General features: G+C 43.5%; 1 protein-coding gene across 2 annotated transcripts in view; it reads right to left on the reverse strand.

Annotated features, from left to right (window-relative positions):
- Positions 1-16,107, reverse strand: part of OGDHL (oxoglutarate dehydrogenase L) — a 45,884-nt gene extending 29,777 nt beyond the window's left edge. The window contains exons 1-5 of one of the 2 annotated variants that reach the window (XM_076068712.1): positions 15,879-16,107; positions 14,194-14,348; positions 5,788-5,974; positions 3,757-3,888; positions 2,681-2,777 (exon numbers count right to left, since the gene is read on the reverse strand). In XM_076068712.1, coding sequence (XP_075924827.1) covers positions 2,681-2,777; positions 3,757-3,888; positions 5,788-5,970 — 412 coding nt within the window. In that variant the 5' untranslated portion in view covers positions 5,971-5,974; positions 14,194-14,348; positions 15,879-16,107. The remainder of the gene's footprint in view (positions 1-2,680; positions 2,778-3,756; positions 3,889-5,787; positions 5,975-14,193; positions 14,349-15,878) is intronic. The other variant, XM_032959089.2, reaches the window with a different exon arrangement.
- Between the last annotated feature and the right edge of the window lie 6,125 nt (positions 16,108-22,232).

The following is a 22,232-nucleotide window of genomic DNA, read 5'->3' on the forward strand; positions in this document are numbered from 1 at the left end:
AGGTGCACAAATGTTCCTTTTCGCCAGGTCCCAGAGACCAGCACAACCGCCGCGCGCTGGATAGAGGCAACTCTGAACCATGCGGGCTGCATTCCGTCACCCCCATGTCCACACCGCGTAACCTGCACTGCTCACGCACAGACGTCAATAAAGCCGGCAGCTGGAAGTCCGCTGAGATATATTACCTCTTTCGTGAAGGTCATCAGCTCCGGTCATAGTTGCAAAGGCACACCACCCATTAATCATTTACGGTGTAAATTTGTCTGGTGGTGCACCGCCTCCCCCCCCTCCCCCCCCCGCCTGTAATCCAAACACTTGGCGGATAGTTAAGAAAGTAGGTTTCTGACACATTTGTGTGGATGTTGTCAGAATGCTCTGGTTTTCTCCCGAGGAATTGGCCAAGCATCACAGAACAAAGGCCGTCCTGAAAATGAGTCTTGACATTCAGCAAGGCTTTTCCATGTTAAAGTAGCATAACAGCGAAGTTGAAATAATCAGAGGTTAAAGCAGCCCATCACCCTGTAATTTCCCTGGGGAAGAAAAATGAATATCACTGCGAAATGCCAACAGCCATCGTCAATTGTCAGTCCACTGCTGAATTAAGGTCTCCCCCCATGCCATCTCCGTCCCTCATGGCTTCACTATCGGGGTCAAAGATCAACTCGCTATCACTCGCCAATGTTGTACCCCACTGCCCCCCCCCTCCCCAAAGTAACAATACAGTACTACTCATGTAATCATAAACACCTGTTCACCAACTAGCAATGATCAGTGTGAAGTATGGCAAAAATAACCATCATGGCTGACACAAGGCACGGGGGGGCCTTTATCCAGCAGTGGATGGACAAAGTAATGTCGTTTCTTATTTTAAAATCACAAATGTCACGTGAACCATAAATAATAGCAGGATTGGGCCCATGCCCAACGGGGATGATGGCTAAAGGACCGATACTCGTGGTGAAATGGCAGCCGAAAGGACTAACACCACAGAGACGAAACGGTAGGATTAGTTCATGTGCAGGAATGAGATGCATTGCAGACGCAAACAGGCACGGCCTTTAGCGCGCCTTCTATTGACGATGCCAAATGATTAAATGACAGACTTTATGAATATTCCAGTACACTCTGTAAGGGATGCAGAGCTACCTCACTGGCATAGTGCTGCCAACAACAAATAGAGGCGTGTCCCATTTAACGAGTGAGATACGTTCTGTCAAAATTGCTCGGTAAGCGAACACTCGTGAAACAACCATCATCGTTTTCCCATTGACTCCCATTGTTAAAAGCTGAATTACGTTTCCGCTCCAAAATTTTCCACTCTTGAACAACTGTTTTAACATAAGAAATACTAATCACTTTAAAAAAGGTTAATAAAACAACAATTTTAACACATGAAGAACTTCAGTGCAAGATCCCCTGTATATCCACATATTCGAAATCAACACGCTCACACTCTCTCCACTCGATCATACAGCCATCTTGCGCTCTCTCCGTCTCTCATACATGCAAACAAACCTACTTCCCGCACCGTCCCCCCAAAGACGAAGCTCCCCAAATAGCCTTAACAGACTGTTGGGCCAAGTGCTGCGAGCGAGCACCGGTGAAGGCTGGGAGGGCACACGAGAGGTGGGTGGCCAGAACCACGCCCGGTCGCCTTAGTCTCACTAGTGGTGATATTGACAGACTGCACCAGGTACTTGTTTGAGCCTAAGTCATTCTAGGAGAGGCCTAGGACCGGTTCAGATAATCGTCACTGGTGTTGGCGGGAATGAAACTCGGGACGTCAGGTTTCGTAGTGCCGAAGGCTAACCGTTGCTCCACCACTCGCCACACACAAACCCCTCCAGTCACCCATCTACCCACCGATACGGTGCCACCACGAGGCCCCCACCCGCACCCACCCAAACCACGTGCTTACGCAGTACAGTACAGCACAGCTGCTAAGCAAACAACTGCATGCCGTGGTGGCACCCTGACACGGGACACATTTTATCGATCGGTCTCCGCTCGTAATGCTAACATTTGCTAACTTCACTAAAAAATTGGGCTAAATTCAAATTCATCATGTTTATTGTTTCCCTTCAACGTGACTTTACCGAAAGAACTAAGAATATGAATTACTGCAGTCACGAAAGCTTTAAATCTAAATTTAAATTCAAATTGCTCGTTTTGGCGAATTCTGGTAAAACGAATGCTTGTTAAGCGAGACACGCATTAGGGTCCCTACACATTAAGACGTAAGCTCAAATGCCAGCCAAGGATGAGAAGTTACACTATAGTTCCCATTGTCAGCAATCATGATTGATATCGTGCCTCTAGGGTTGGAAAACGGAACACCGCCTGATGAGGCAGCACTACTTGGCAGGAAGTCAGTTGGACGCATTTGTACCGATAGAATGTTTGGTTTCAAAGCAATTTGTTTTGCGTATTTTCATGTCCATGAAACTATAAATTTAGTTCAAAATGTCCTCCAACGTTTTAACGGTTGGACATGGTATTTACTGAACACAGCAATAGGAGTTTAACGGCTCCCTTAAAGGTATTAATGAAACCTCTAAAGCCGTGACTGCAACTTCTCATAAATAAACAACACTAAGTATCGGAAGAATGTTATGACGTTGGCTTGTGCGAAACATTTTACTGAGCCATCTTGTGCCCAGTCTTGTTGGGAGAGACGTACCCAGGCTGCTCATGTCGTAGATGAGATCCTTTGTGACAATGTGGTCCTGGTTCTGCAATTGCAGGGGATCCAGCTTGGCGATTAGGTGTCCTCGCACCTGGTGGAAGAGTGGTTTTGTACGTGTATGTGTGTGCGCGTTTGTGTGTGTGTATGCGAGATAAACACAACAGGTTACTTGTGAATACAAAGACCCCCGTATAGTCTTTAACAGACTCTTGGGTTGGCGAGCACCTATGAAGGCCCACACGGCACACGAGGGAATGGACGGCCAACACCACACCTTTATCTTCCCAGCTGAAATGTTCACGCATCGCCCCAGGTACTTATTTGAGGCTGAGTAGAGCTACGAGAGACACAGGACAAGTTCAAATATTCGCCACTGTTATTGGTCCCGAGCGGGAATCCAACTCGGGTCGCTGGGTTCATAGTGCAGTGCACTAGCCACATGCGTCACTGCTCCATAATTGTGACCACACACACATACAGATGAACCCATACCTGTTCATTCGTCTGGATATGGGGTTATGGTTCAGGGCCACCAGTAGAGAGATAACCACAACCCCCGTGCTCATTTGAGAAGGGAGACACTGTGACATAAACCCACGCCAATAAAAAAAAACCACACAAGACAGATTCCCCTGATTGACTGTTGGTACCAGGGGGGCCTGTTAGCGAGCGCTTATTTAATCTGGCATGCACATTAATCCATCCCTTTGTTTCCCCAGTACTGATATTGACACACCAATTAAGGCCGCGCCAACCTGAGGGGTGCCCGAGACACGTTGGACACTTCAGACACAACTGGCCACTTTGTGCAAAATCTGGGAATCTCATGCCCGGCCACCTTTGTCTCCCTAGTGGCAATGTTTACACATCGCACCAGGTACTCATTTGAGGCTGAGTCGACCTAGGGGAGGCCCAGCACCGGTTAAGGTAATCGTCACTGGTGTTGGCCGTGAGCAGGAATCGAGCCCGGGTCGCCAGGTTAAAACGTAGTGCGCTAACCGCTACACTCCCACATCAAATGCACACACAGGTATACATTCGTACACACACAAGCAAAGGCTCACGTGTACCTGATACGCGCGTATGAGTTTGTGCACGTTCATGTGGTCGGACACGGTCTTCTCGTTCACTGGGCTCGTCTGCACGCTGCTCAGAAGCGAAGGGCTCCCGAGGTTCGCGCTTCGGAAGTAATTATCCCACGACTGGGATCAGACGGGGATACATGGGGATAAGGGTGTCGTTCGGTTAGTCGTCAAACAAAGTGAGTCTGTATTCATTTTTACATACACTTGTGATGACTCTCAGCCCAGTGCTCACATTCACTGGATTCAGCAGGATTACCGACATATAACCGCCACCTTCATGCGCAACTCCTCATGTGTTTCCATCTATGCCACCTTACACTAGTGGAGGATGGCGATGGCAGGGTTTGAATTTTCTTCCTTCTCAAATGAGAATGAGCCGTTGTTTGGCAGTTCTGAGCCAGTGGTGGACATTCTCAGCTAAGTTGACTATAGACCAGGATTTGCACTCGCTGCTTTCCTACCACCGCCGTGCCAGATTTTTCTTTGCTGGTCCAATGAGAGGAAATTTAAAAAAATTACACATTTACAGCACAGTTGTACGCAATTGAATTTTATAAATGTGGATGTCTCTGCAACCAGTAGCACAACTGGTTTCTTACAGAAGACAGCACTACTTTCAAGTGTCCATCTGCCCAGTGGCGATTTGCAGCCATGTATTTTCATCACCACGTGACACATTTGCAAACTACAATTGGTTGTTTCCCACCTGATGATTGCTTGTGTTGCAATCGAAACGTCGTGATTTAATTCCTTTTATTTTATACCTGCGTGAATTTAACGAAATAACCAAAGGGTATGGTTGTTACAAGTCTGAATTATTCCGTTTCGATTTTGTGTTGTGCAACGACTCCATCAGAAGAGGACAAAACAGTTGCACGACTTCGAGAGGTATTTGGTTATGCAACTGATCCTTCAGGTATGGGCCCAGCTATAGTAATGGCACACAATGGCTGATCCTGGGGAACGTCACGCATGCAAAACACTTTGACATTCAACAAATCGACAGACCTTTTAATAATCATGTGCGAGGCTGAGAGCCGTGATCTAGTTAAGGAAGACCTGTGCAATGCCACAAGGGTGGTGTTACTGCAATGCATCAATAACACGACACTTGTAGGTCATTTTCTAACTTGGAATTTGGCTCCAATACTAGCACACAATATCCAGCTGGGTGACAGACTGCTGGCAGAGGACTGAGACTCGTGATTAGCAACTTAAAAAAAGCCAACAATAGCCACGTTATGGATAAATCGGGCCTCCGTCTTGGGAATGCGGAATTTCCACCTCTGGCGCGGGCGATGCCGGTTGGCGATGGGCGCCATCCCATTACTTGTTTAAGCACCGAGATACTTGGATTCTGACTTGGCCAGTGCACAATGCCATGCGCCTGTGGTATTTTGTGCAGATCTGAATAGGAACGTGGGGGGGTATTTGTTGAATTAGTTTAAATTGTTTGTGCAGTAGGAAGCTTCAATAGGTTGTAGAGACAGAAAGGGAAGCTGTCGTCAATATACTCAACTCGTAGGCAACTGCAGGCATCGACTTGTTAATGCTAAGTTTGTGGCAAGAGTGCCTTATGGGTAAATTCCCCCTCTAAGTTTATTTCTTGCATACAAAAGCTTTGCAAGAGAGTATTCTTTCGTCACGTACACACGTGTGTTCTCACAAATGCATCACACAGTGTACGGCAATGTTTACACACTGCACCAGGTCCTCATTTGAGGCTGAATCGACCTAGGGGAGGCCCAGGACCAGTTCAGATAATCGTCACTGGTGATGGCCGTGAGCGGGAATCGAACTCGGGTCGCCGGGTTCGCAGCGAGTGTGCTAACCGCTACACTACCGCTGCACAGTGCACAAACAGAGCCAAATATCCTCCTATAGCCGTACAGGCTATTGGGGCCATTGCTAAACAGCTCGTATCAATCAAGTCGGGCATGATAGTGTAATGTGCTAGCCACTAAGCCACAGCAGCCCCCCACCCCGTCGCCACACCCACTGGCAGACGCACGTCACCTGGTGTACACTGCTCGGGTCTTGCATCCACTCCTGGTACATGGCTTGCACGTAGCCATTCTCCAACTGCAAAGAACGCACGCTCATGGCCAGCGGCGGTCCCTGGGCAACCCCCAGTGCCCTGGGGGCAGCAGCCAGACGGGTGCGGCAGGCGGCACCCACCCGAGTTAGTGCCAGCATCATTTCGCTGCCGGGGGGAAAGGAGAGAGGGTGCCGCATGGATTAAATAATTCATTTTCTTAAGACGCACCTCACGCGGTGGTGGGTTCATCTCCGTTGGTGGGTCCCGAGCCGCTGGTGGTGGAAAGTCTACTTTGCCGTGGTGAGGGCCGGTCTCTCCATGGGATAACCACTGCTGGGCACCCCCACAAAGTGGTCCTTATTTGGGCGAATATACCAATTGATTTTGTTTTTCAGTCAATAGTGAATGTTAAAAAGCAACATTATTGAATCAAGTGAGGATTCCTAAAGAAGGGGCAGGTCAGCAAGTTACAACAACAAATACAAAAAAATGATAGATATGCAAAATAGAGAAAAGGTAAGTAAGTCACGAAAAAGAATTAAGTATATCAGTCCAAATTGCATAAATAAATTCCTGCCGATATTTCAATACCAAATGCAAGCTTGGACAAGACAACAATAAAGCAACAACAGAAACAGTCCCAGAACACAACAACACATTCCCCCCCTCAATAAAATTGCACATTAAAATTGAACTGTCAATACACGGGTAAGATACGTCCTTTTCATCACCGCTAATTTACCCCATTCTGACATGGGCTGCTTGCGAGTACATAAAGCAGACATAACATACCAGCCGACAATCGGTGATCTTTATTTTACAAGGTGAGAGCCCAATGGGACACCAGGTCCTACCGCAATTGAACCCTGGGGTAAAAGTACAGGTGCCTGTAAATGCGCAAATGTATAATCGTCCATTTTAAATCAATATTATTCGACTGGTCTCTGCACACACATCTTCCACGAGTGGTTAAAATAAAGATGACCCACGGTTCAGTGGCTGCTGTCACCAGAAACCAAATATTGGACCATATCAAACAATGGACCATATTGCTAACTGCATCCTTCCACGCCTGCTCTCCAGCGGAATGGACAGCGTTGGTCACGCCACTCCTGAAGCTATCGTCACGTAGCTCACAAACTTAAACCTGGGCATACAATTTACTCATACTTACGACACACTAGAGGATCTACGTTAAACGAATTATTCTTCGATAGCAGTTTGGGCAAGGTTAATCAACTACATAGGTCCACACTTAATAGTACGTCCCTCTAAATACCGGCGCCCGTGTTCACGGTCCTGGCGAGCGTAACGAGATCTTTTGGAGAGTCCCGTGCCTTCACCACCAGTTCCCCACCATAACTCGCCTCACTGCTCTCGCCTTGCACTGAAGGCTCATGGTAGAACCCTATGCAGCGTCACTCACAATCTGCTTCGGACAACCAAAGGTCTCGAACTCTTACAGCCTCATGTCGGTTCTCTGCTGCCGCCCCCTCGGTGTTCAACTCTATCCCTTTGCACGTTCGTAACATCAAATGCACACTGACTTTCAAAAAGCATCTAAAGGCCCCTATCGGGTTGGGTCAGGCTTTCGAGCAGCCCTGCGCTTGGCTCCACGCCTCTGAGTTGTTGACCCGTCTGCAAAATCTGACACGTTATAAATTTCATTATTATCATTATTATTATTTTCACCAACAACTCAGCTGTATATGTTTTGGATGCTACGGAAACACACTCAAGCCTTTCCGTAAATACGCCAAATAGCTTTCAAACCATTCAGTCAAAGCATTTCTATACTGTTCTCTAATTAGGTTTATTTAAGGAGCCAGAACAACTAGTTAGTAAAAATGCTTGCAAAAATAAACGTGAACTCAGTTGTCTGTGGATGCATGAGACGTGCTGTGGATTAACTCCGCTGGCAAAGCAAGGAATATATATAAAAAACGGGGTATTCCACGTTAATTTGTGCTTTTTACATGTGCTTCTTTAATTATTAGCTGCACCTAACTCGTGACTTAGTGACCAATTACATGAAAAAACACTATGACAAGACTCGAAACTAATTCTACGTCTTTACTCCTACTCTGTTTAGGCAAATAAAAAATATCCTTTGCTATCGCATAATTTATACGAGTTTTGCATTTTCTGACTATAATTTTTTTCATAAATTAGGGCCATTCTTTCTTTCCTCCATAACCAAGGATAATCGAGACTTGGGCTCACTCTGGTGTGGGAATTAAAGTGAATTCACTTATCATTTACGGTGACCTTGAGTCATCTGTGAAAATTCCACATTCACAGAGTGACGGCGAGTCTCTCCACATATCTGAAGTTGAATATCAACAAAGTGGCTGTTGTCTTATATCGCAAAAGTAGTGATAGATGATGGGTGTGGAGTCAACTCCGGACCAGGATATCAATCTGCAGCTGTCTGACTGAGATGGGGGCTCTAAACAAACATACTGTACGACAAAGTATGAAACCATTTAGCATAGTGCAAAAATAATCTGTACGCTGTATTGCGATGTATGCTTGTACCGCGGCAAAAAAGACCCTCGACAACGTAAGGCATCGAGTCAAAATATTTTACCACTGCATATGTACAGTACCTATAAAAAATATACTAACATATTTGACAGCATACGTTTGATTAAAACATATCGCATTCATATAGACACATTTTCCATAGGCTGGCAAGAAAAACTGTATAGCTTTTACTTACTTTCACTAAACAATTACAAACCTTACCCTGACTTCACCTCAATCAGAGTGTTCCCTGTCACTTCAATTCTCATACCCTACGACGAGAATCGAGTCATCAACGTGATGCAAACCGACTCGTTGATGAGGAGCCCCGCACACAACGATTCACCAGGCCACCTGTACAGGCGCACGCTGCACATCATGTCTGGGTTTAAGAAACCCACTCCTCTACAATAAAGCATTCCAAACATGCATTAGGATAAAGCCATTAAATCAACGACTTAAAATTTTAATTAAATTTCTTGCCCTTGTTTTTTCTCAAGATGTATCAAGCAGTATAAAGCACACTGCCACAATGATACAAACACAACAATTTCAGCCTAATATGCTGTCAACACAAGTGCTGTTAGCAAGCACCTATTAAGGACAGTTCAGAAAATTATGAGGAATTGTAAGCACCGAAGACCCTACCGTACTAGGGGCCCGTCGTAGACCTCGAAGCAGTCAAATTTCCATTTGTTGAGCAAACCCAAGGTCGCGTGACAGTAACGCAATGCATGCACCACTATGTCACAACTCGCGCTAAAAACATTATCACATGCAACCCACATACCATCATAAGGACGCCAAGACTCTCTATACCTGTGGTCTTTTCCGAAGCAAACCGGTGTGTGGCCCCAACAAGGTCAAACACCCAGTACTTGTAGTGTCTGTACAGCCCTGCTATAACCGTAAGTCAGGCTTACCACGGTTAGTGCGCGCACAAATGCCCTTACACAGCAAAAAACATTTTATATATATTTAACAAAACATTGTCTGAACCTTTCCCAGCTTAAATGAGGTTGGGGCAGTGCTCATCTCCAATGATGTCTCCAATGCAGGGATGGAAATTTCACATTCCTTGGTGCAGGGTTAGTCTCTCCAAAAGATACCCAAAGGTTGACTTGCAGAAGTGTGACTCAACGTATTGACCGCAAAAGGACTGTTCAGCTGAATGAGATATTAACTCACCACCATTTGACATGTAAGGAGAGTAAATTATATTGCATTTGGCTGTGTACACACACAAAACGAAACGTGACAAGAGGAAACTAAGTTACAAACGAACATGGTTTTGAATAGGGATTAAGAGTTTGGGCTTTTGAGGTTAGCAACCTTTAGGCTTAGAGGAATGTTCATCACTCAGTATAAATCATGCCCAGTGACGAGGTCTGCTGGTTACGAATGGCCTGTGACCAAGCTCAGAGGCAGGGTTGGTGGTTCATGCAGAGATGGAGCCATCTAAAACGTAAGACACCATATTCCTGGCCAATTAGGTGGTTATCGAAACAGCACAGCAATTCAAGTTCTGACTTAAAGGTGTGGTGCTGTAGTTACATCTTGTGCATGTGGGTTTTCTCCAGATACTCCAGCCACCTTCTACGTGCAAAAATACTTGTGACTCTTCAAAACACAATGGAGCCTAGTCTGGGTAAAGATTTAAAGTTGATAGAATAAAAAGAGGTAATCCTGGCCAATGCCGCAAATGCCGCCCACACCTCATCGTCATCACTTCCTTTCTTCTACCCCATTCCACAGCTGTTTCACAGTGGATAGGTGACCTCGACCAAGTCTGCTGCTTTAGTCGTATCTCTGCTATATGACATCACTCCTTCATGCTGGATTCTGATTCCTGGGCGTAAGCCCAGTGGCGGACTTGGCAACACGTTTCAGAAAATTGTGCCAAACTTTTTTTGGCAAATTTCTCCGCTTGAAAGCCAGAGATTAAAAATACATTTTGGTGGTAATAAAGAATAATTTATGGGCTGTGGTATAACAGAAGAAAACCTGAACGAAAAATGTCCACCCTCAAGATATGTATTCAGAATTTAAACATTCTTTCAGGTCTGCAACTATATCATTAAATAATGCATGATATATATGTGTAATAGATAAATGTAAAAAACAATAAAATGGCTTCAACTCTGGGCACTTCTGATACACTTAGAACTACAGGTTGCCTTCATTGTACTCTTTGATCTTTGGTCGACACAATTCTGAAAGTTCTAAATATGTCTTAGTATGTGATTTCAGCTCCTGCTGACCGTGAACTCCTCAGCTCGCAAGTAGTGAAGGCATTTCTTCTTTACTTGCTAATTGATGAGTGCATTCCACGAGCAAATGGTATTAACTTTCAGACTGTTGTGCCCTTTCTTATAATATGCGCTGCAGAAATAGTATTCTCAATGTCTGTTCCTTAAATGATGCTCATGTAAGTAACTTGATTTTGCACGAGATTTAACGAGACCTCCCTTGCTGTCATTGGGTGCCACATTAATGACAATGCGCTTTGGGGTTAAGGAACTGGAGGAGATAGAAATATGCACAATATATTATATTACGTGTTCAATAACTGTACCACCACTCTATATAAAAAGTACTAATAGCTGAAGACTCGGGCAATATACACGTTTAAGTTACAACACTACTTTTTTTTAATTAATACAAGTACAATTGTCAATAGCAATGTACCACATACACTTACCCTTACTACAAAAGTGATGCATAATGTGCAAGGATTAAGAACGCCTAACTTACTCAAATTATGTAATAGTCCATTATGACCCAGAAATGTTTGACCATATACAGGTTGGATTGGTCAAAATATGCCCACTGATTATTATGGGAAGCCACAGAGATGATGGGTTATGCAAAGGAACCCTTAAGTAACTATGGCGAAGTCGGTCAGCTATGCATTTCATACAGTATTACCATTTTACAATTACCGATTCAGGATCTGAGTTTCTCTTGGCAGTGATGTCACGTGGGCCTCTATTGCCCATTTTACAGCAAGCCAAACACTTTAAATATTCCCTCAAAAAAATTAGCGGCAGGCTACAGCAGGAATCAAAACCCGTTGACTTTAATAAAAAAAACAATTGTTGTGAGCAACACTGATGAATTAGCTACCCGGCCACTTAAATATATACAAAGACCAATACCCTCAACTTCAGCCTACAGACTATAGGGACGGGTGCTCTTAGCAATACTGTAATCGATAAGGCCTGGCCAGGCGTGAGAGGGATTGGAGAGGCCAGCACTACAAATGGTTACCTTCTCCATCCAGTGCTGATGTTCACTGCAACCTGAGTCAGCTGACGAACGGCCCAGGCTACATTTGGATGTTGATGAGAACCATGGAAAATAAATCAAAGCACGGTCGCTAGGATCACGGCACAGCATGCTTACCCCTGCAACACCGCGTCCACACATTACACACCCAAAAAGACCCATGAATACACACCCAAAATGTACACACGGGGAATTTGTAGAGAATTGTTGCAGCTGTCGATGGGATTCCAGCAAAAATGTGAAACTAAGCAAAGTGGTGTTTAATTACAGCATTAGTGCCCCAGCACTGACATTACTTGATAGGTGTGAAAAGTTGACCTCCAGACAAGCCCCAGAGGACACGTCAGAATGACAGGCGTGCAGTTACACCAGCTGCCTAAGATTGTATGCATACGTTGCTCAAGTGAGGAATTCAAAGTTCACTTACTATTACTGGACTACAGTAAAGGGCTCTTCAATTTGCTGCTTTTAGAGTAATGCTGTTATGAGGTCCCACGAGAATGTGCAGTGTGTATGCGAGGGGTTAGTTTTGTATTACAACTGAGCATTTCGAATTTTTAGGCCCAATTTTGGATTTTACATGGTATGTTGGCATTTCAATCTATTACCTTGTAACATCTTTTGATTTAAAGCTTTCGTGACTGCAGGGATTCATATTCTTGGTTCTTTCGGTAAAGTCGCGTTGAAGGGAAACAATAATTTATATTTTTATTATTTTATTGTTTCCCTTCTACGTGACTTTACCGAAAGAACCAAGAATTTGTAACATCTTTGTTGATTCACACACAAAATAATATTTTCAAAATTAACCAATGTATTTATTTACATACATTTGCATCTGTTAAACTATAATTGAATGCAAACGTTTTTATATTTTATCAATTTATGCAAAATATGTTGCGCATCATCAAATTTACGAGTGATGGCATGGAAAAAATCCCATAAGTGACTGCATGGAAAAAAACTCATGGCAAGCGATGCCACTTCCTATTTATCCGAACAAAGATGGCACTTTTCAGGAGGGGGATCATCCTAAATTTCGTATGCAGCTACGGTTTTCAGATATTTTAGGGCCAATGTAATCCAACAATTGGGTACATTTCTCGTCGAGACAAAAGATAATCTGACGGCGGTTGTCCGGGAGAGAGAATCACCCCCTGCTATAGGAACGTGGAATTCCCATCACCGATTCACAGCGATAATTATCAATAGGCACCAACCAAAGAATGTTAAAAAGTGGTGATATTGTTAACTTAGAACAAAAGAATTACAGGAATGTTGAGAATGCATGTGATGCAAATTATTTACTATCCTGCGGCCTATATAGTAAGGTGATATAGAGTACATTCGGTCACTTTATTATCCCAACTACAACTTCCTCATCAACAACCTATCATTCACCGATTATTACATTAATCCGAGTACGGGCCTGTACTGAAAACCCACACCCATGTGCATTTGGGTGTGTAAACTGCATGTGGAGATCAAATACAGGTCCCATAAGTGCACACACGGGATACACTCAACACATACACGTACAGGATACACTCAACACATACAGGATACACTCAACACAACACTCAACACATACATGCACGTACAGGATACACTCAACACAACACTCAACACATACACGTACAGGATACACTCAACACAACACTCAACACATACACGTACAGGATACACTCAAAACAACACTCAACACAACATATACACGTACAGGATACACTCAACACAACATTCAACACAACACATGCACGTACAGGATACACTCAACACAACATTCAACACATACATATACGTACAGGATACACTCAACACATACATAAACGTACAGGATACACTCAACACAACAGTCGACACATACATGTACAGGATACACCCAAACACAACACTCAACACATACATACATGTACAGGATACACTCAACACAACATTCAACACAATACACATACATGATACACTCAACACAATATTGAACACAAATAGGATACACTCAACACAACACTCAACACAACACATGCACGTACAGGATACACTCAACACTCAACACACCACATACACGTACAGAATACACTCAACACAACACATGCACGTACAGGATACACTCAACACAACACACAACACGTACATACACGTACAGGATACACTCAACACAACACTCAACACATACATACACGTACAGGATACACTCAACACTCAACACACCACATACACGTACAGAATACACTCAACACAACACATGCACGTACAACATACACTCAACACATACATACACGTACAGAATATACTCAACACATACACGTTACACTCAACACAACACATACACGTACAGGTTACACTCAACACAACACTCAACACAACACATACACGTACAGGATACACTCAACACAACACTCAACACAACACATACAGAATATACTCAACACAACACCCAACACGTACAGGATACACTCAACACAACACTCAACACAACACATACAGGATACACTCAACACAACACTCACCACATACACGTACGGAGGACATACACTTCAACGCACATCCCATCAGCGCGGTTGGCTACGTACGGCGCGTAAGAAGTTCACGTGCACCGTAAACTTTTGCAGTGCTGCATGTGTCGTCGGTGTGTCAGCAGCTGTAGCAGCAGGAGCTGTAGCTGTGTCAGCTGTAGCTGCTGTAGCTGTGTCAGCTGTAGCAGCTGTAGCTGCGATGAGACGATCGCCTAGGGCCACAAAATGTTCGACAATAATTTTAAATCTCCGTTGGCAAATCGCGATCCGCCGGTTGTGGAACTTCCACGCATCGACGACGTGATGGACCAATCGCTTATTCTTATTCTTGGTTCTTTCGGTAAAAGTCACCACGTAGAAGGGACACAATTAAGTAATAAACAATATTAAACAATTAAATTCTCACGACGTTTCGACTGCAACAAAAAGCAGTCGTCATCATCATCAGGTGTGAAAACCACAAATTTTTTTGTTTTACCTGATGATGATTGCTTTTTGTTGCAGTCGAAACGTCGTGAGAATTTAATTGTTTAATATTTTTATGATTTAATTGGTTCCCTTCTACGTGGTGACTTTTACCGAAAGAACCAAGAATATGAATCCCTGCAGTCACGAAAGCTTTAAATTAAAAAAAGACCAATCGCTTGTGAACGCAAACCACTGGCTGCTGTTTATCTTTAAAACAAAAACCCCACCACAGGACAGCGATGATCTATTTATAGATTATGCCACACTGAAAGCGATTCGGGTGTAATTATTGAGGGTATATCGTGTGATATGAATGTTTTGAAGAGGTCTTCCACCAATCTCAAGTTTGTCCTTGTGAACCATTATTAGTACGGCAAGCCACGGATTATACACGGTTCGTAGCGTAGACACAGCGCGTGTGTATTCGGAACATTACGAATTCGCATAGATTATACCTTGTACCTACATATATAGAATACACACGCACTGTATACAAACCATGCAGCTGTAAACCCGGCCGCTTTCATTCGATTCTAGGCCACGGCTAACGTCAGTGGCGAGTGATTAGAACCGGGTTCTTGGTGTGTGTGTGTAACACACTCCCATACACTGTTCCGTGTGTACACCATTTACTCTGTGGTATCAATGTGAGTGCTTACATAGATACACACACTTGTGTAGACATACAATAGACACATATAGCACGTGTACTGTAGAATGTGCAGAGTACATGCATAGTGTACACGTATTAATACTGTATATACATTTGTACCAGAGTACACGTGTTGTGTAGCGTGTTATATATCTATACAACATACTACACACGTGTATGTAGTATGTGTATAGTATATACAGTATGTGTACACGTGTGTGTAGCACACAGCATGTACTACACACACACACTGCACTATATGTGTGTACTAAAGTACACACATATAGTGCAGTGTGTACTATGTGTGTACTAGTGCAGTGTGTACTATATGTGTACTAAAGTGCACACATATAGTGCAGTGTGTGTGTAGTACATGCTGTGTGCTACACACACACACGTGTGTACACATACTGTACACGTGTGTGTGTGTAACAGAGTGGGTACGAATAGTACGTGCTATTGGTTATGTGTGTGTACGTACACACAGTGCACACGTGTGTCTGCATGTGTATAACGCGGAGGAGAAACGTGAACACCGCGACCTGCCGGCAATGGACCACGTGCGCGCGACCCGTCTTGTACACAACACAAAGACGCAAACCGCATGTTCCACTCAACTCACCTGTTCCCGACCCACCCTCACTTTGACGCGAGTTTAATTCACTTTAATTAAAGTTGAGGAACCCTGTGAAGGGGGGAGGGAGGGGTGCTGGTTTCTTTTTTTGAGAAGACACAAAATCTTGAATTCGCGTCGCACCGATCCGCGGGAACTAGCGGGTCGCATAGCGCCCAGGTGGCGCGGCCCACCTGCGTGACGTCACTCCCCGGTGACGTCACTCGAGTGGGAGGATTCCTGGACAACCCCCCCCCACCCTCACGGCACGTCGGGGGGGGGGAGGGGCTTGCGGCACGGCTTGCGCGATGACGTCACATCACGCGCCCTAACGCGTCGTGACGTCACCGCGCGCACGCGCGCCCACGGCGTGACGCGTGCGACGTCGTCGCTCGATGTGCCTGTGACGTCACACCCCCCTCGTCAACAAAAGTATGGCAATCCCGGCGATACTCTTTGGTTCTTTCGGTAAAGTCCCGTAGTTAGAACTATTATTTCTAACTACGTAAAGTCACTAGGTAAAGTCCCGTAGTTAGAACTATTATTTCTAACTACGTAAAGTCACTACGTAAAGTCCCGTAGTTAGAACTATTATTTCTAACTACGTAAAGTCACTAGGTAAAATCCCGTAGTTAGAACTATTATTTCTAACTACGTAAAGTCACTAGGTAAAATCCCGTAGTTAGAACTATTATTTCTAACTACGTAAAGTCACTACGTAAAGTCCCGTAGTTAGAACTATTATTTCTAACTACGTAAAGTCACTACGTAAAGTCCCGTAGTTAGAACTATTATTTATAACTACGTAAAGTCACTAGGTAAAATCCCGTAGTTAGAACTATTATTTCTAACTACGTAAAGTCACTAGGTAAAATCCCGTAGTTAGAACTATTATTTCTAACTACGTAAAGTCACTAGGTAAAATCCCGTAGTTAGAACTATTATTTCTAACTACGTAAAGTCACTAGGTAAAGTCCCGTAGTTAGAAATATTATTTCTAATTACGTAAAGTCACTACGTAAAGTCCCGTAGTTAGAACTATTATTTCTAACTATTATTTCTAACTACGTAAAGTCACTAGGTAAAGTCCCCGTAGTTAGAACTATTATTTCTAACTACGTAAAGTCACTAGGTAAAGTCCCGTAGTTAGAACTATTATTTCTAACTACGTAAAGTCACTAGGTAAAGTCCCGTAGTTAGAAATATTATTTCTAATTACGTAAAGTCACTACGTAAAGTCCCGTAGTTAGAACTATTATTTCTAACTATTATTTCTAACTACGTAAAGTCACTAGGTAAAGTCCCGTAGTTAGAACTATTATTTCTAACTACGTAAAGTCACTACGTAAAGTCCCGTAGTTAGAAATATTTCTAACTACGTAAAGTCACTAGGTAAAGTCCCGTAGTTAGAACTATTATTTCTAACTACGTAAAGTCACTAGGTAAAGTCCCGTAGTTAGAACTATTTCTACCGACGTGACTTTACCGACAGAACCCAAGAGTATGGATTCCTGCAGTCACGAAAGCTTCAACTTCATCCCGGCCACTGTTGCCATTGACCGCACGTGGACAGAGTGAGTGCAACTGCATAGTCACTTTAAGATGTTTTTCTTGGTCGTGTTTTTGTTTTGTGTTTGTTGTGGTCGCACCCGATTCAAGAGCCGAATGGCTCACAGGGCTATACCAAAATAAATGGAACTGAAACTTTCCACTGTGGGATTGTTTACAATACAGTTACAAATGCTTTAAACCGACTGCAGAAATGTATGCGCTTGTGAAATTTGTACTTCTATATACTTGCATATTTATGAAAACTTCAAATCAAGTTTGTATATTTATTTTTTTAGCAATTAGCTTACTTTTTTATATCTTGCACTTCGTTTGTTATTGTTTGTTGATGTAACTTCAGAATCAGGATGTTTATTTAGACTGGAGGAATCCGATGAGCTATGAAGCTCTTTTTCACAGATGCCCAGTAGGTGTGGGTCAAACAATATGAAAATACGACAGGAGTGTAAAATATTACGTTAAACAAATCACGAAAAAAAAACAAATAAACTAAACTTTTTATTTAATTTTACCAGGTAAAGCCTACTGAGCTCTTAGCTTCTTTTTCACAAGCGACCTGATCACAAATGATCGCTCAACGAAGTAGCTTATCATGTGGAAATGTATATCAGTCAAATACTCTAAAGAAATAAAACCATGTAAACGCATGTTTCTAAATGCGGAGGGGGAAAACCGCGGGACGCTGGAGAAAAAATCCACGCGACCACAGGGAGAACATGCAGCCTCCAAATATACAGCAGGCGTCAGGGTCGGAATCAGCTTCAGTTTTTCAGTTTTCAGCTTATTTATTTTGGTATAGCCCTGTGAGCCATTCGGCTCTTGAATCGGGTGCAACCACAACAAACAAAAAAACAAAAACACGAACAAGAAAAACATCAAATCCCAACCACCAGCATACCAGGCAAAAACAATAACATCACGCCATGAATAAATAAAATTGGTGACCCCGTGCGCCTACTGGACATCTGTGAACAGAGATTAATAGTTTTGATTTCAAGCTTTCGTGACTGCAGGGATTCATATTCTTGGTTCTTTCGGTAAAGTCACGTAGAAGGGAAACAACAAAATAATAAAAATATAAAACATTAAAATTCTCACGACGTTTCGACTGCAACACAAGCAATCATCATCAGGTGTGAAAACCACAGCAAGAAATTTTGAAAAAAGTGGCGGTTATTTTTAACGTTAGCACCACGGAGCGCGATTTGACAGTTTGTTCAGATGGACGAGTCGATCTATGTTCGGAAAAGAGGAGGGGGGAGACGAAAATAATGGATGCGGTCTGAAAGCCACCGTAAGCGTGCACAAACAATTAAGACCCGAAATAGTTTATCAAATCCTTCCAATGATTGCTAAGCCAGAATCCATCTTCTCGGTTGAAATTGTCTCTGTGTTTGTATATGTGGATAGCCTTATGAACGAATCTCTCATGGTAGCCAGATGGCTTGCAGAGAACCTCTGTCTTGGAGAATTCAATGTCATGTGAGCCTACTGAATTATAACAGTGATCTGCCACGGCCGAGGTATTGGTCCTACCGTGTTTTAGGTCTGCTTTGTGTTCACGGATGCGGTCCGAGAAATGTCGTTTGGTTTCTGCAATGTAACTACTACCACAGAGGCAACTTAGTTTGTAGACGCCAGGGTACTGTATGTCCGGAATCACATCTTTTTACAGACGGAACCAGACTACCACTCTGCGCCCAACATTATGGAAAAGGTACGTGGATGACACTTTTGTCATCTGGCCACATGGCCGGCCTGGTCTAGACCAATTCCTCGAGCACATCAATTCCATACACCCAGCCATCAGATTTACCATGGAAGTCGAAAAAGATGGCTAGCTACCTTTTTTGGATGTCCTAATAAAAAAAGAGACCTGATGGTTCAATGAGCCACTCTGTCTACAGGAAAGCTACCCATACGGATGCTTACCTGAAACCGGATTCCCACCACCATCCATCCCAGAAGAATTCCCTCATCAAGACTCTGCACCATAGAGCCCAATGCTATCCGACCAGGAACACATAGCCAGTGAACTCAAGCACGTACACCAAGCTCTTAAGGCTAATGGTTACTCCGACTACACAATCTGCAAAGCTATCACTCCAACCATGAAGGACCCTTTTGAGGAGCCATTCAAAACCATCACTTTACCCTACATTGCGGGGATCACAAAAAAGATCTCCAAATTATCCAGGTCCGATTCAACACATTACATAAAATCCGTGATCTGGTTCCGTCTGTAAAATATGTGATTCCGGACATACAGTACCCTGGCGTCTACAAACTAAGTTGCCTCTGTGGTAGTAGTTACATTGGAGAAATCAAACGACATGTCTCGGACCGCAGCCGTGAACACAAAGCAGACCTAAAACACGGTAAGACCAACACCTCGGCCGTGGCAGGCCACTGTTATAATTCAGTAGGCTCACATGACATTGACTTCTCCAAGACAGGTTCTCTGCAAGCCATCTGGCTACCATGAGAGATTCGTTAATGAGGCTATCCACATATACAAACACCGAGACAATTTCAACTGAGATGGATTATGGCTTAGCAATCATTGGAAGGATTTTATAAACCATTTCGGGTCTTAATCATTGTTCACGCTTACGGTGGCTTTCAGATTGTGTCCATTATTTTCGTCTCCCCCCTCCTCTTTTCCGAACATAGATGGACTCGTCCATCTGAACAAACTGTCAAATCGCTCTCCGTGGTGCTGAACGTTAAAAAAACCGCCACTTTTTTCAAAATTTCTTGCTGTGGTTTTCACACCTGATGATTGCTTGTGTTGCAGTCGAAACGTCGTGAGAATTGTAATGTTTTATATTTTTATAATTGTATTGTTTCCCTTCTACGTAACTTTACCGAAAGAACAAAGAATAATAATAGAGATTAATAGCTCATCGGATTCCTCCAGGATACATAAACATCGTGATCCTGACTGCTGTAAATTACTTGAACACTCTAACATACCAGACATTGTTGCCAAAAGTTTGTTTCTCAATCTGCATCCTGAATTCATTTGCTTTCACTGTCAGTCACTAGCACGTGGTTAGAGGACATCGCTTAATGGACAACGTGAACCCCTTGTGACGAGAGATGACCTCATTGGGCACTACCCGTGGCTATAAGACATCTCAAGAGGCTCTCGCATGGAAAAATAAAGAACGCCTTGTTCTTCTTCGTGTGGCTGATGTAAATGCAGAGCAACAACTCCAATTTCACATTCAGGTGGTCAAGCCAGATAACTGCGTCAGGAGTAGCGGAGTGTCTCGCTGTGATGTCTTCTTCGTATTTGTGGATCAGGCACTGCGTCGTTCTATATAAATAACGGCAATCACGAGTGATAACGCATCTCAATGGGCTCACACCTGATTAAACGACTTGAAACATGACAATCTCAGTGGGCGTCTCCATGGATATAAAATATGTAAATTACAAGAGTTGTTGAATCTCAGGATCTCGCACGCTGCAGATTTTTTTAAAAACGCCATTTTCACAATCAGAAGTTTATTTCGCAAGTACAGCCTATTGAGCTTCTTAGCTCAATGGGGTCTTAATATTAATGAATGGGTTTTCACCTGATTTATTGTTGTATGTTGAACTTTTTTCCCACCGTACATAGCCAATCGTGCTAATCGGAGGTGTGGGGGAAGGAGAACAAACTAAACACACAAAAAGTAGTTGTTGATCACAGGTGATAGTTATCAGTGGGCTAGCACATGTTTAAATAAAGAACCTCACGACAGAAAATGAGACTTTCACATGGTAAAAGCACGTTAAGCAGAAAAGGATGAATGAGCACCCACGTGGTTAAAAGGACAAAATGGCTCTCGTTTTATGAAAGGCAAAATTTACTGACAAAAACTTTTGTCAGTAATTTATTTAATTTTAAAATTCCTTCATGACCATGAACGCTATAACCAGGGGCGGAGCCAGGATTTTCAGCCAGGGGTGACATTCAACAAATGTTAATTTCAAGAATGATTAGAGAGTCAGGCTGTTGAACTGTAGACGCCATCGGTTTGGCGACACGCTCTGACAATGCAGTTGCACGGAGTCCGTCAGACCGAGTGTCGTACACTTATACAGCAGAATGTTTCAGATTTTCGATTTTTCTTTTTCGGGGGTGACAATTGTCTACCCTGTCACCCCCCTGGCTCCGCCCCTGGGTATAACAAGTGTTTCACTTAATGCATATCTGGTGTGTGCTTACCATTGACGGATCAAACGGATACTTGTCAGGTACTTGTAGAAAACTGATCAATGTGGTCTTGTTAAAAAGGGACGAAGCAACGTTTTTCCACTTTTTGGACAATTTGTGTTGAGCCAATAATGTTGCTGCGGTTTTACGGTTGTTCCAAGGTTACTCAAAATTTCAAGAGTTTTACTTTTACGAGACCATCCTAATACAGCCCAAGTCAGTATGGCGCTGATTAAGGCAATAGACGACACTCCAACGGCACTCCGAAGCGTATTTGCAATTCAGAGGTGCCAAGTTTGAGGTTTTGTTACTGCATCTTGCCGCTGCACACGACGTGTTAGGGTGAAAATTTACCACGTGGAGTGAGGCGTCTTGTACAACATGTAGGCAAGGTGAGGGTACACGAGATACAACAGCAACACGGGGATTGGACCCGTGAGGCCCCTGGGCACGTGTCTTTTGGAGGCCGGCCCCCCCTTCCGCTTTCCTATATTGGGTGTCTTTCTTGCCGTCCTCCTCGCAAAATCATCCACTAGATCATCAAAATCTCGCTGTCTGACAAGGTCTGACTCGATTGACATAAGTGA

The sequence above is a fragment of the Petromyzon marinus genome, chromosome 22 (genome assembly GCF_048934315.1).
Source record: "Petromyzon marinus isolate PM22_M1 ecotype Great Lakes invasive population chromosome 22, UKy_Petmar_22M1.pri1.0, whole genome shotgun sequence".
NCBI classification, from domain to species: Eukaryota; Metazoa; Chordata; class Hyperoartia; order Petromyzontiformes; family Petromyzontidae; genus Petromyzon; species Petromyzon marinus.